This window comes from Heteronotia binoei, chromosome 19 (genome assembly GCF_032191835.1).
Source record: "Heteronotia binoei isolate CCM8104 ecotype False Entrance Well chromosome 19, APGP_CSIRO_Hbin_v1, whole genome shotgun sequence".
Lineage (NCBI taxonomy): Eukaryota > Metazoa > Chordata > Lepidosauria > Squamata > Gekkonidae > Heteronotia > Heteronotia binoei.
This window is the reverse complement of record NC_083241.1, coordinates 36456719-36472563: the sequence shown is the minus strand read 5'-3', so window position 1 is coordinate 36472563 and position 15845 is coordinate 36456719. Positions and strand designations below refer to the sequence as shown.

General features: G+C 48.2%; 1 protein-coding gene across 2 annotated transcripts in view; it reads left to right on the top strand.

Annotated features, from left to right (window-relative positions):
- The window catches only part of SCAPER (S-phase cyclin A associated protein in the ER), a 251036-nt gene that overhangs the window by 112763 nt on the left and 122428 nt on the right, over positions 1 to 15845 (top strand). For both annotated transcript variants that reach the window (XM_060259908.1, XM_060259909.1), the window contains 2 exons: positions 1194 to 1259; positions 7019 to 7130. In XM_060259908.1, the coding sequence (XP_060115891.1) occupies positions 1194 to 1259; positions 7019 to 7130 (178 nt within the window). The remainder of the gene's footprint in view (positions 1 to 1193; positions 1260 to 7018; positions 7131 to 15845) is intronic.

Here is a 15845-nt window from a genome sequence, read left to right as displayed (position 1 = left end):
GCAGACACAAAATCCCTCCCAATCAAAGCCAATATCAACTCATTTCCAGAGTCTACAAACAGGGGGGGGGGGGGCATTCGAGAGGAATGTGATCAATCGTATCAGTTTTCTTGAATCCACAGGCACATAATCTTATCAAAGAATGATATAGCAAAGTACCTTCCTGTCATAACTGCTGATGAAAGGGTATCAAGAAAGGCCATCATAAAAGCCCTTATTATGTATCTCAGCACAGCGAAAGTTTGAAAACACTCCGGGATCTTCACTGCGGGACATGATTATGCTTGGGATGGAGAGAGTAGATAAAGAGAAATTTCTCTCCCTCTCCCAAAAGGCTAGAACTCACGGGCATCCAGCGAAGCTGATGGGGGCAGCAGGTTCAGGATGGACAAAAGGAAATACTGCTTATTTACTTGCCATAATTCTTCATTAAGCCAAAGTCATGAACAGGAAATACAACTAAAACGCTAATGGGGCTTCGAGGTTTGACGAGCTATTTGTGATCAAATATTTTGCGACCTGTAACTACTCTCCCAAAATGCTAGAACTCAAGGGCACCCAGTGCTGGACTAGATGAACCGCTTGTCTGATCCAGCAGGGCTCTCTTTAGGTTCTTATGAAAGCCTCGGCCTCTGCGCCCTGTTGTTGGCTGTCCGCAGGAACTGGTTGACCACTGTGTGAGACAGGATGCTGGTCTAGATGGACCCCTGGTCTGATCCAGCAGGGCTCTTCAGATGTTCTTATGAAAGCCTCAGCCTCTCCAGAGGAACTGACTGGCCACTGTGTGAGACAGGATGCTGGACTAGATGGACCACTGCTGTGATCCAGCAGGGCTCTTCTGATGTTCTTATGAAGGCTTCGGCCTCTATGCTCTGTTGTTGGCCCTCCAGAGGAACTGGTTGGCTCCTATGTGAGACAGGATGGACTAGATGGACCTCTGGTGTGATCCAGCAGGGCTCTTCTGATGTTCTTATGAAGGCTTCGGCCTCTATGCTCTGCTGTCAGCTCTCCAGAAGAACTGGTTGGCCACTGTGTGAGATAGGATGCTGGTCTGATCCAGCAGGGCTTTTTCGTATGTTCTCACTCAGAAACTTCTGTTTCATTTAATGTGAAATAACATGTAGAACCAAATAACGCAGAATGTCAGAAAGCCGTTTTTGTAAATTATAACCGATGTCTGTTTTTCTCTGTAGGGCCAAGGAATACGAAAGTGCCATGGAAGCAAAGAACACCCCCTGTGACTCCCCATACAAAGCAAAGTAAGCATCTGACCTTTGAACTTTTGGCGCAGAATACATGTTTTGACTTGACCGTGCATCTCTCAGAAGGCGACGTAACATTTATTGTGCGAGACGAGTTATGAGGGCAAATTGGGGAGGAATGGTGGCTCAGTGGTAGAGCATCTGCTTGGTAAGCAGAAGGTCCCAGGTCCCAGGTTCTTCTAAAACATTTAGAAGAAGTGAACTTGCGTCATAGTTTCAGAGAGTACCCATATTGGTCTGCAGTAGAAGATCTAGCTTCAAGTCCAGTTGCCTGTTAGACACAGGTGAGACTTTCATGGTATGAACTTTCGAGAGTCGAAACTCCCTTCGTCCAACAAAGGGAGCATTGATTCTCGAAAGCTAACACCCCACCCCACCCCACCCAAAAAATTGTGTTGGTCTCTAAGCTGCAACTGGACTCAAATCTAGCTACAATATACACAGTGCTTTTTTTTGTAGCAGGAACTCCTTTGCATATTAGGCCACACACCCCTGATAAAGCCAGTTCTCCAAGAGCTTACAGTAGGCCCTGTAAGAAGAGCCCTGTAAGCTCTTGGAGGATTGGCTGCATCAGGGGTGTGTGACCTAATATGCAAAGGAGCCCCTGCTAGAATTCTGTGTCTGGACCCTGTACTGAGAGCCCTGTAAGCTCTTGGAGGATTGGCTGCATCAGGGGTGTGTCGCCTAATATGCAAAGGAGCCCCTGCTAGAATTCTGTGTCTGGGCCCTGTACTGAGAGCCCTGTAAGCTCTTGGAGGGTTGGCTCCATCAGGGGTGTGTGGCCTAATATGCAAAGGAGCCCCTGCTGGAATTCTATCCCTGGACCCTGTACTGAGAGCCCTTTAAGCTCTTGGAGGGTTGGCTCCATCAGGGGTGTGTGGCCTAGTATGCAAAGGAGTTCCTGCTACAAAAAAGGGCCTGCATTTACATATAATTTTTGGGGAAAGCCACCAGTTTGTCAATTATACCTAGACACTGTGGGAAGAAAGGAGAGTAAACCATAGCATTAGATCTTGTGTTTCCAAAGGCCTTGGTCTGTTGCTTGATTCACATGTAACCGTGGTTTGGCAGTACCTCTGCATCAGCCCTATATAATTTAAAGCTAAGCATGGAATCCACCTTTTACTAGAAGCTTAATAGTATTTCCTTCCACTGGCAAGCCTATCCTGGACTTCAGCTGGTATAAATCTCAACTAAGTCCCATGGCGCAGTGCCAGCGTAGACCAACCCCCTTGGCCGGGCAGACTTTATTCATCCACTGGTGGAAAAGCGCAACGGGGTGGGGGTGGGATACGAAATAATTACCGTCTGTATTCTGTGGCACAGCTGCGATCTCTGTGTAGTGGTGGTTTTCTTTTCTTTTTTTGTCTGCTAACGAACAATCAGAAATAAAGTTAACATTGTGGTTTTGTTCGTAAAGGTATTTCAGGTTCCCAGGCAGCCAGAAATACTCCGGGAAATAAAAGATACACATTTCGGTTTCGTAGGTTTCAAATAGGGAGAGTCTGCAGGTCAGCAGTAGGGCGCATGATACGTATGCGCAAGGTCACAAGATTGGTTCCCGGCACCTCCAGTTTGAGAATCCGGGATCCCAGGTGAGTTAGGGGCAGGGCCAGCAGACCAATTATCAATTGGTGATGGAAAGTGCGGTCAAGTCGCAGCCCATTTATGGCGACTCAGTAGGGTTTTCAAAGCAAGAGATGTTCCGAGGTGGTTTGCCACTGCCTGCCTCTGTGTAGCCATCCCGGATTCCCTCGGTCGTCTCCCGTCCAAGTACTAACCAGGGCTGAACCTGATTAGCTCCTGTATCTGACAAGGTCAGGCTAGCCTGGGCCTTCCAGCTCAGGGTGAGTATCAGTCATCCCTATATTTTTTCATGGGAAGGCTCCGTTCAGTCGCTTTCAACCCGAAAGCAGCTGGACGCCGCTAAAACACCTCGCTCTTTGGAGGGTTCTAAGGAAGCCTCCGAAGAATGCAATGGCCGAACAGCACCTTCCCAGGAAGGGGCAAAGGGAGTAAGGGGACGCCAGGCGAGGTAGCACCCTAGGCAGCCGCCTACCCTGCCTACTCCCACACGCTGGCCCTGATAGTTGGCAGTTGCAAACGTGGCTCTCTACGAGCTGCAGAGTGAATCAATCAGAGTGATCATAAGAACACAAGAAAAGCCCTGCTGGATGAGACCAGTGGTCCATCCAGTCCCACATCCTGTCTCACACAGTGGCCAACCAGTTCCTCTGGAGGATCAACAACAGGGCATGGAGGCTGAGGCCCTCATAAGAAGAACCATGCTGGATGAGACCAGTAGTCCATCCAGTCCAGCATCCTGTCTCACGCAACGGCCAACCAGTTCCTCTAGAGGGCCAACAACAGGGCACAGAGGCCGAGGCCTTCATAAGAACATCAGAAGAGCCCTGCTGGATCAGACCAGTGGTCCATCCAGTCCCACATCCTGTCTCACACAGTGGCCAACCAGTTCCTCTGGAGGATCAACAACAGGGCATGGAGGCTGAGACCTTCATAAGAAGAACCATGCTGGATGAGACCAATGGTCCATCCAGTCCAGCACCCTGTCTCACACAATGGCCAACCAGTTCCTCTGGAGGGCCAACAACAGGGCACAGAGGTCGAGGCCTTCATAAGAACATAAGAAGGGCCCTGCTGGATCAGACCAGTGGTTCATCTAGTCTAGCCTCCTGTCTCCCACAGTGGCCAGCCAGTTCCTCTGGAGGGAATAGCAGGGCAAAGGGGCCAAGGCTTCCCCTGATGTTTCCTGATAGCACTGGGATTCAGAGGCTGACTGCCTCTAAACATGGGAGTACTACATGCATAAGCAGTTATGGACATGTTTAATGCAAGTTACGGTTCCAATCGCCTCTGTAAAGAAAAAGAGGAGTGTATGCTTGTCTGGAACCACTGAAAGCTTGGAGAATGTCAACTGATGAGTGACATGATGGAGGTTTACAAGATTATGCATGGGATAGAGAAGGTAGAGAAAGAAGTATTTTTCTCCCTTTCTCACAATACGAGAATTTGTGGACATTCAATGAAATTGCCGAGCAGTTGGGTTAGAACGGAAAAAAGGAACTCCTTCACCCAAAGGGTGATTAACACATGGAATTCACTGCCAGAGGAGGTGGTGGCAGCTGCAAGCATAGACAGCTTAAGAAGGGATTGGATAAGCATATGGAGCAGAGGTCCATCAGTGGCTATTACCCACAGTGTATTGTTGGAACTCTTTGTCTAGGGCAGTGATGCTCTGTATTCTTGGGGGGGGGGCAACAATGAGAGGGCTTCCAGTGTCCTGGCCCCACTGGTGGACCTCCTGATGGCACTTGGTTGTTGTTTTTTTTGCCACTGTGTGGACTGAATGGGCCATTGGCCTGATCCAACATGGCTTCTCTTACGTTCTTAAAGATCTGGGAAATTGTATGGACCGCTACGCCAGTGGTAATTTGATAGAGCCCATGATGAAATCTCCCCCTTCCCCCAGCATCAAAAACTCGCGTTTTCTTGGTAGCGACTGAATTCAGAATAAAATAAACATCCTCCGCTAACCCATCTGCAATCTGAAGTTTGGCAGAGGCTTTGAGGTTCCTGCAGCGGCAGCTCGAAACAGCAGGCCGAGTGTGCTTTCCGAGAGAGGGAATAAGATTACCTCCTCTGAGTCAACAAACAGCTCGATTCAGCGTTCAGCTTCTGCCCTGCCAAGAAATTAAGCAATTCTGTAACAATTGGGGTAATCTAGGAGAAGGTAATTCTATATTCTCCTGTAGGAAGGGAGACGGGAAATAAAAACCTTTGTGTTGCAGAAACTAGAAGCTGCATCTATAGGGGCTTTTTATAAAGAATTTTAGGAGGAGGGAGGGAGAGTTATTCTGAAAGGCCAGACGTAGGCCTCTGCGTCGGCATACTATAGCTGATGGGGAAGGGCCCTAAGAAAAAGCCACAAAGCCGGTTCTGTATCTGAGATGTGTTTTCATAAGGGAAAACCGGTTTAAAGTGCATCCCCCCTCTCCAGCTAGAACACCCGGGCCTCAAGCGAGCATCCACATTTTGTGCAGCGTTTGGCTACAAAGCAACAGAATCCTCGCTGATACCAGAGATTTCAGATCATTTTATGCGGGTTTGCCATTAAAATTCTACAAAACTCTCCCCATGGGCTCCAGTCCTTTTAAAGAGTCCGTCGTGACTTGAGTCCCAGTGAAAGCAGCAGCACTACAGATCTTTGACATCGTCCACAAAGGGTGGGTTTTAGCTGCCAACGGCGTTGAAGGCGAGGTGGGCAGCCACCCGAAACGAGGTCTGTTTAGTGGTGGCACCTCATTTGTGGAACAGCCTCCTCGTAACTGTGCTCCTGGTTCTTCTCCTCCTCCATTTCAGTTACCTGGTCAAAGCTTTTCCATTTGTCTCCGCGTTTATCGTTGGCACGGGATTGACTGTTTACACGTATATAGTATTTTTACGGGGTTGGTGGAACATGCTGTCGAGCTGCGGCCGAGTTACAGCAACTCGTAACTCAGTTTTCAAAGCAGGAGACGTTTAGAGGTGGTTTGCCATTGCCTGCCTCTCCATAGCAACACTGGACTTCCTTGGTAGTCTCCCATCCAAGTACCAACCAGGGCTGACCCTGCTTAGCTTCCGAGATCTGATGAGATCAGGCTCCTTGGGCCACCCAAGTCAGGGTGGACAAACAGAGGCAGATGGCCATTGTCTGCCTCTGCAAAGTGACTCTGGACTTCATTGGTGGTCTCCCATCCAAGAACTAACCAGGGCTGAGCCTGCTTAGCTTCCAAGACGACAAGATTAGGCTTTCCTAGGCTTTCTAGGTCAGAGCAGGTAGTGAAAACCATCAAGTCGCAGCCAATGTATGTCAACCCCATAGGATTTTCAAGGCAAGAGACAAACAGAGGTGGTTTGCCATTTCTTTCCTCTGCGTAGCGACCCTGGGCTTCCTTGGTGGTCTCCCATCCAAATACTGAGCGGAGCCGACCCCGCTGGTTTGGTGTAGTGGTTAAGTGTGCGGACTCTTATCTGGGAGAACCGGGTTTGATTCCCCACTCCTCCACTTGCACCTGCTAGCATGGCCTTGGGTCAGCCATAGCTCTGGCAGAGGTTGTCCTTGAAAGGGCAGCTTCTTGGAGAGCTCTCTCAGCCCCACCCACCTCACAGGGTGTCTGTTGTGGGGGAGGAAGGGAAAGGAGATTGTGAGCCGCTCTGAGACTCTTCGGGGAGTGGAGGGCAGGATATAAATCCAATATCTTCTTCTTCAGTTTCTGAGATCTGACAAGATCGACCTATCCTCCACTATCCAGGTCCGGGCAAAGCTGCCTTATACTGAGTCACTATTGGTTATCCATGTTGTCCACTGTTTGACATCACTTACGACTTGACCTTTTGACCTGGAAGTGCCGGGGGTCATTGAATTTGGGGCCTTCTGCGGGCAAAACACATGATCTGCCATCGAGCCATGGCCCAGCCTTGGGTGAAGCCTTGGGTAAAGTTTTTAAAAAATCAGTTCTTTAAAAACTCTGCGTCTCTGAAGTTACTCACATTCAGAATTTAGTATGGAAACGACCCACTATTGCCTTTTAGTAGTTTTATCCAGGGTTTCACCGATGCAAGGCACCAATTGCGGAATCGTCTGTGGTAGATTTGAAACAAGTTATCCTACCATCGTGTTACCCCAACGTTCAAGGGACTCCCCCCCCCCCCCCCCGGTTCTTAATCTTTTATTTCTTTCTCTCTTGCGTGGGAAGGCTGCAGCGGCTGGTGAAGGACCTTCAGAAGCAGCTTCAGATTCAAGACAGCAACAAGGCTTCTGCCCTGGATAGGATTCTAGGAGAGATTTCGCGCATTCTGGAAAAAGAGGTACCCACGACTGTACTTGTATGTGTTTGTGTCTGTGTGTGATGTCCAGTGTTCCCTGCAAAGTCTTGTGAGCAAAAATGCTACCTTGTGAGCCACATGCCAGTAAAGTTGTGACCTTCCGCATAAATGAGTGTGCTCTGGGGACATCCTTCCTGAGCTAAGACAAAAATGGGTGAGCTGGAGGCTGTAAGTCTTGTGAGCTAGCTCACGCTCTGACTCAGCTTAGAGGGAACACTGGTGATGTCTGACCTGAAGATGAGGCATTTGCGAATCTTTCCCTCTCTCAGGTAAATCCAGGTGGGCAGCCGTGTTGGTCTGAAGCAGCAGAACAAAGTCAGAGTCCAGTGGCACCTTTAAGACCAACAAAGTTTCATTCAAGGTACGAGCTTTTGTGTGCAAGCACACTTCCTCAGATACAATGAAATGGAAGTTACCAGTCCATACATATAGGTCTTACATATAGGAGAGCCATTTTGGTGTAGTGGTGAAGTGTGCGGACTCTTATCTGGGAGAACCGGGTTTGATTCCCCACTCCTGCACTTGCACCTGCTAGCATGGCCTTGGGTTAGCCACAGCTCTTGTAGGAGTTGTCCTTGAAAGGGCGGCTGCTCTGAGAGCCCGCTCAGCGCCACCCACCTCCCAGGGTGTCTGTTGTGGGGGGAGAAAACATAGGAGATTGTAAGCCGCTCTGAGACTCTGATTCAGAGAAAAGGGCGGGGTATAAATCTGCAGTCTTTTTTTTCCTTAATTATGGGGGTGGTATGAGTAATTAACTGAGACCCTGTTGTTGCGCTCCAGGAGGAAACAGATAGAGACATAACAAAAGGGTCTTAGTTAATTACTCTTACCACTCCACAATTAAGAGGGATGCATTTACACATTCAGTTTTGACCTATTTGTTTGCGTCACTGTCCTCCCCACCCCCGGAATTAAATCCAAACAAATGGTGGCCATATAAACTTAGCTTCTTATTCCTGTTCACATCTGTTAAAACATTCTCATTATGTTGTATGCTGATTTGCTGTTCAACCTGCACCTATATGTATGGACTGGTAGCTGCCATTTCAGTGTCCCTGGGGAAGTGTGTGTGCCCATGAAAGCGCATACCTCAAATAAAACTTAGTTGGTTGTAAAGGCACCACTAGACTCCAATGTCGTTCTCCTCCTTGCAGTAGTTAATGCGTTTCCTCCCTCTCGTCGTGAAACGTTGCCGATTTCCTGGCTACGGTTCGACCTGCGACTTGCATGGACCCTCACTAAGTTACTTCATACCTGCCAGAGTTTATAAGCTGATGAACTGAGCTCTGGTGCGCTTGAACTCCACATTGGAGAAGTCTGAACGTGGGACGCTTTTGTACCAATGTTCCCTCGAAGCTGCGGAGTATTGTGAGCAAACATTCTACTTTGTGAGCTACCGGCATTAAAGTTGTGAGCGACTGTGTAAATTATTGTCCTCTGGGGCCATCCTTCCTGAGCTGAGACAAAAATGTGTGAGCCGGAGGCTAAAAAATCGTGAGCTAGCTCACTCTTAACTCAGCTTAGAGGGAACACTGTTTTGCACCTAACTACAAACCTGGGGCCTTTACTTGGGTTGTCCAGGCCAGCCTTATCTCGTGAGATCTCAGAAGCTAAGCAGCACTGGCCCTGGCTGGGATTTGGATGGGAAGCCTCCAGGGAACACCAAAGCCATGATGCGGAGGCAGGCAGTGGCAAGCCATCTCTGAATAGCTCTTGCCTCGAAAACCCCACGAGGTCACCATCAAGCACTCATCTCCCACCGGCGACATGGTCAGAGTGTCGGACTAGCACAGGGGTGGCCAAACTGCAGCTCAGGAACCACTTGTGGCTCTTTCGCACATATTGTGTGGCTCTTGAAGCCTCCACCAGCCAACTTGGAGAAGGTGTTTGTCGCTTTAAGTCACTTTGCCGAGCCAGCTGGGGGCTTGGAGAATGCATTTAAAGTTAAAGTTGCTTTCTTTCCACTTCTCCCTCTCCCCTCCCCATCTATTCTTCCTTCCTTCCTTCCTTCCTTCCTTCCTTCCTTCCTTCCTTCCTTCCTTCCTTCCTTCCTTCCTTCCTTCCTTCCTTCCTTCCTTCCTTCCTTCCTTCCTTCCTTCCTTCCTTCCTTCCTTCCTTCCTTCCTTCCCTCCCTCCCTCCCTCCCTCCCTCCCTCCCTCCCTCCCTCCCTCCTCCTCCACCTGCTGGAACGACCTTGGGTCTGCCATAGCTCGCGGAGGAGTTGTCCTTGAAAGAGCAGATGCTGCAAGGGCTCTCTCAGCTCCATCCACCTCACAGACTGTCTGGGTTTTTTTGGGGGGGGGGTGGTAAAGCAGATTCTGACTACTCTGGGACTCTGAAATTCAGAGTATAGGGCAGGATATCCAATTTCAATACCTACCTTCCTCCTTCTCTCCCTCTGAGATTAATGCCTTGAGGTTCTCAGATGTTTATTCTATGTGGCTCTTATATTAAGCAAGTTTGGCCACCCCTGGTCACTAGCATGTGGGAAGACCCAGGTACGAATCCCCCTTCTGTCTCAGAATCTTGTTTGGTGACCTTTCGCCAATCGCGTGTTTTAAGCCTAAGCAACTTCACAAGGTTGTTCTGAGAACAATTCTGTGTGCAATTCTGGTCAACGCACCTCAAAAAGGATATTATAGCATTGGAAAAAGTGCAGAAAAGGGCAACTGGAATGATTACAGGTTTGGAACACTTTCCCTATGAAGAAAGGCTAAAACGCTTGGGGCTCTTTAGCTTGGAGAAACGTCGACTGCGGGGTGACATGATCGAGGGTTTACAAGATTATGCATGGGATGGAGAAGGTAGAGAAAGAAGTACTTTTCTCACAATACAAGAACTCGTGGGCATTCAATGAAATTGCTGACCAGTCGGGTTAGAACGGATAAAAGGAGGTACTTCTTCACCCAAAGGGTGATTAACATGTGGAATTCACTGCCACAGGAGGTGGTGGCGGCTACAGGCATAGCCAGCTTCAAGAGGGGGTTAGATAAAAATATGGAGCAGAGGTCCATCAGTGGCTATTAGCCACAGTGTGTGTGTGTGTGTGTGTGTATATATGTATATATATATATATAAATTATTGGCCACTGTGTGATACAGAGTGTTGGACTGGATGGGCTGTTGGCCTGATCCAACATGGCTTCTCTTATGAGAAAGGGGAGAATGATATAAACCGCTCTGGGTCCCCGTCGGATGGGAAAAATGGGATGGGTGTAAATGAAGTAAATAAATGCATTTGTTCCCTAAGTATATATTTCTCCCCTTTCAAGTAGCATGGTGAAAATCCTTAACACTTTGTAATACACAGACGGGAAACCACTGCATCTCTGTGTAAAATGATTTCTTTGGTTATTGGTTAAAGATGAGTTTAATTTTCGCGGCGGGTTGGGGAGGGGGAGTTGAATAGCACTGAGTAACCTAAGCTCGGTGTGGCTTATCAGCAGTTTCAGACATGTGATTGCCATTACTATGAATAAACAGAACTTGAACAGATAGACTCAGCGCGGAATTCACTCCCTCCCGTCCTCGAACGCTGCCAGTTTTCTGGCTACAGTTCGGGCTACAACTTGCGTGGACCCTTGCTAAGTAACTTCGTATCTGCCAGAGTTTATAAGCTGATAGAAGCGAGAAGGGCAAAAAATGTTTTCTGACCCATGCCCCCGGAGCCGTAAGGCAGGACAGTATCAGATTCTGGCAAAACCCTCCTTTGGTTCAGGTTCACTGCAATCCAAACAGCACAAGCCCGCGGAAGACAAATAAATAAGGGCTGTCGAAAAGACATGCCCTGTAGAAGGGCGGTTTGTGCGAGGGTGGTGTTCAACCCCTGTTCCTTTACACTGATGTAGAGCTGTGCTACCAGGTGTTCTCTGCAGGTGGGCCATGCCTCTCCATCCAGCCTGGGAGATTTGCATGGGCGTACTCCGAAATCTTAATACCGGCTCGAATTCTCCAGAAATGAACCTAAGAGCATGCAGGCCTCTCAAGCTTTCAGAGCTGAGGCAGATGGTGAGGCAGGGCATTTTCTGTGGTGGCCCCTCTTGCCTCTGGAATTCCCTCCCCCTTGAGGCTCACTTGGCATCTACTTTATATTCTTTATCGTGCCAGGTCAAAGGTCATCTCTCGCTTTTGTTTTTCAAACCCAGGCTTTTAATTTGGGGTTTTTATCTTACCAGCTTGTTAAAGCGGTCTGCTCTGGTTTGTGGATAATTTTTATGTCTTGTTTGCTTGCTTGCTTGTTTTTTAATACTGTCAGTGACCAGCACAAATCAGAAAAAAATTGAACATATGAACACATGAAGCTGCCTTATACTGAATCAGATCCTCGGTCCATCAAAGTCAGTCTAGTCTTCTCAGATTGGCAGCGGCTCTCCAGGGACTCAAGCTGAGGTTTTTCACACCCATTTGCCTGGACCCTTTTTTGGAGACGCCGGGGATTGAACCTGGGACCTTCTGCTTCCCAAGCAGATGCTCTACCACTGAGCCACCGTCCCTCCCCTAAAATTAACAAAAGCTAAAAAAAAAAAAAGCAAAGCTAAAATACTTTCAAAATATTCAAGTATTGCATAAGGTAACAGTAGGAAATAAGGAATGTGAAATAGCAATGAAAATTTCGCTTCAGAACATAATATATCTTTGCGAACTTTACATGCAGTTGAAAAGAACCTTTTATGGTCCAGCATCCAGTTTTCGTATTTGGTTTAATTGAAAGCCACCTTGAGCCAGACTCTGAAGAGGCGACATCATAATTTCCTAAACAGATAAATGAGAGACTTGCGGAATCAGACCAGTGGTCCACCTAAGTCCAGCATCCTCTTTTATTCCATGGCCAACCAGTTGCTCTGAAGGGCCAAAGAGACAGAGCATAAAGACCAAGGCCTTTCCCTGATGCTGCCTTCAGGCATTGGTACTCCGAGGTTTCTGCTGTCTCTGAATGTGGAGGTGGCCTTCTGTCACCATGGCTAGCAACCTCTCCTGTTTCACCTGTGGTTATCAGGTTCCCCCCCCCCAGCCACTGGTGGGGAATGGGTGATAGGATTGCCAGGTACAGGTTGGGAAACTCCTGGAAATGTGGAACTTCACCCCTCCGAAAAGCTCCAGAGCGCCATGATGTGCCCAGTGCAATGACGTCACCCTGTGCGTGCGGTGCTCTAGCAGTTGGGTAAAAAACTCTTACGGTGCCATAGAATTTTTACCCAATTGCTAGAGCGTCACGCACGCAACACACCCGGTGCAATACTGTCACTTCCAGGTGACATTGCACCATGTGCACGAAGTGTGCGCAGGAACAGTCCCCCACCCGGAGCCCAGTAAGATTTGGCAGTGCTGCTGTACTATATTCCAGGGCCCCTGGGGGACTCGGGTACAAAATCCCCTCATTCACTCTGGGGCTATTTTAAATTAGGAAAATGGCACAGTAGGATAGCCCCCTTTCCCCAACTTCAGGCTGTGGTCCCTGTATGAATTTGGCCCCACTCACCTGACGAGTTTCTAAAAACACTTGGAGATCCAGACAATAGAACTCCCTAGGTCTTGAGTTCAGATCCTGACTCCTCAATTAATACGTCCAGTCAGATGGAAGATATTGACTTTTCACTTTCTTTTTTTACGTTTACTTTCCCTAACTGCCATAGCCTTTTCCTTTAGACTTTCTGCTTTTGGGGTAGGAGGCATTGGTTTTTGGGAAGGGGGGTGGTATTACATGGTTTTATTTGCTGTCCTAAACTGTGGCAATGACAGAATTAAATACAATTTAAACCAGTTAAAGAAAGAATTAGAGAGCTGCTGTTTGCTTAGATTGTGGAAGGATAAGAGAATTTTAGGCAGCTTTTACGACGCTCTGCGTACCTCAGAGGTTTGTTGCGACGGATCCAGCCGTATAACAGGACTTTGTTTTGCTGTAAACAGTTTCAAATCGTGCACAGACGACAAACCGTTCTTTAGGCCCCAGGAAGTGAGGAGAAGCAAACATATGTACAACATTACCAATATCTGTTCTTAATTGGTCCGTTTAGGGCAAGAGAGTGTGTATATTTTACCAGGAAAACATAGATTTGTGTTTGGTAGTATCGATAGCAATCGGCTAATAGAATAATAGGTATAACTCTTTTCAGGAGCTGTTATAAACATGGGTTTTAAATGTTGGTGTGCGTGTTTTTTTTTTTAAATCGTCCAGCCTGTGGTTTACTCAAATGTGTATTTTTTCCCTTATCGCCAGCAAGTATCTCTCTTGCCATGGCAGAGCTGTTAAGAGCGTGGATTGTGTTTCTGTCTATAAAAATCATACCATTGCTAATTGTGCCTTTACCCAGTAACCTAAACAAATGTTATTGAATTTTCCTCACAAATTCATCACGAGCCGTTTTACGACAGGGAATGCTTTGTAAGCTGCAGGCGTAACCAAAAAAGGGTATTATTATTAAGGAGCGCCAGAGAATTAATGTAAAATTGATTTAGTAGAGCTTTTAAATACCTCTGAGCATCCTAGCCAGTTAACTCTTAGGGGTCTGTTTGCCTCTGATCCTAAAGCCGAGCAGAACAGTACAATATTTCAGTTTTCCAAATTAGCTGGGCAAACTAATATTCTTATGCTTGGAGCTCCGTGCGTGCCTTACAATATACCGAGAACACCTTGGGTCAGAAGTCAGCTCCCTGCGCCACCAGAGCCAATGGTCATAAGAAGGAACTACAAGTGGCTGTAGCTGTGAGACGCGCCACAGCCCATGATTCCACTGTCCTTGGAAGTCAGGTGACATCGAGTGACCAATCCGATGCCGGTACTAGGTATAAAGCTCCTCACCGGCTGCCTTTCCCCAGTCTGGCCATCAGAGGTAGGCTAGCAAGTTCTTTTTCCTCTGTCCACGAAGGTTTTATCAGCCTGCAGCATGTCCTGCCTGGGGTCATTACCCATTCTTCCAAACAAAGGTGGCATTTCTGACCCTTTCAGGATGCAGAAAAAGGCATAGGTCGTGCGACTGCTGGAGTCTCGGTTAGGACATGGTATCCAGGGCTTGGTGCAAGAGGAACTCATCCGTCCAGTTGGAGAACTGAGACTTGGCCGCTGATCCATGCTGAGTCCCGGTTCATCAGGCCCATAGCTAGGATTTTTTAATTTGGGGGGGCCTTGAAAAAAGTCGGGCACCAAAGGAGAGCTCAGGAAAGACAGCTAAGTCTAGTCCACCCCCAAGGAAGCATTGAGGTGGCACTGCATACAAACTGTTTTAAATCAGGCAGCAGCCCAGAGACTGGGGGGAACTTCCTTTGAACTGCGTTGCTCTGAAGGACATGGGTGGGGGGCCCTGAGTTGGGGCCCCTGCCAGGAAGTCAGGGGACAGAGCCCCCGCAGGCCGGCCGCCTTGTAGCTACAGCTATTCATTAAAAGAAAATGATGATGATATTAGATTTATATCCCACTCTATACTCTGAATCTCAGAGTCTCAGAGCGGTCACAATCTCCTATACCTTCCCCCCCCACACACACACTCAGCAGACATCCTGTAGGTGGGGCTGAGAGGGCTCTCCCAGCAGCTGCCCTTTCAAGGACAACCTCTTCGAGAGCTATGGCTGACCCAAGGCCATTCCAGCAGCTGCAAGTGGAGGAATTGGGAATCAAACCCGCTTCTCCCAGATAAGAGCCCGCACACTTAACCACTACACCAAAATTCTTTGCTGATGGATAGCTAGTTCGTTCTGGATGGATAGCTAGTTCCGAATCACACGGAGAAGATACTGCTGGTACGTTGATGAGATGACTGTTCTCCAAGGACGCCCATCACACGTCGGAGCCATACTGCGTGTTAGACGTGGGTGATCTTGCTGATGAATGATCCGTCGCGCCGCTTTGGGCCTCCGTACTGAAGGTATCGCGGGTAGTTTATCAACGCAGCGGGCTTCATAACTGTTGGCACGGCAGAGGATGCTCCGGCGATGAATGATGGATCACCGTCTTTGCCGATGGAAGTTAAGAGAGTGCTTTATGTTTTTAAGAATGTTATTTTTCTCGACCCTGCCGATGCTGCCAAAAGCAACCACTTCACTATAAGAAGAAAGGAAATAAACTGTCAGTAATATGAATGTACTTCCCCTCCTGGGAGCCCTGTCCTTCCTTTTGTAATTCATAATCGGCAGAATACCAGGAATTGTAACTTGCTGAGAGTTTCCTTCAACTCTCGGTAGGAAACGCTGAGTATTGTGTACTCGTGCGGTAGTTAAGGCACACATAAGGATCCGTGCGCCAATGGTGTTGTTAAAAAAAAAAAAGGAGATGTTAGGACCAGTAATGAGTTATTCATAAGGTTTCCAACCTCCGTGTTAATCTCGGATTCCCGGCTGGTCTCCAGACAACAAGGTTCAGTTTTGGAGAAAATGGCAGGTTTGGTGTAGTGGTTAAGTGTGCGGACTCTTATCTGGGAGAACCGAGTTTGATCCCCCACTCCTCCACTTGCACCTGCTAGCATGGCCTTGGGTCAGCCATAGCTCTGGCAGAGGTTGTCCTTGAAAGGGCAGCTGCTGGGAGAGCCCTCTCCAGCCCCACCTACCTCACATGGTGTCTGTTGTGGAGGGAGAAGACAGAGGAGATTGTAAGCTGCTCTGAGCCTCTGTCCTTGAAAGGGCAGCTTCTGGGAGAGCCCTCTCCAGCCCCACCCACCTCACAGGGTGTCTGTTGTAGGGGAGGAAGCTAAAGGAGATTGTGAGTCA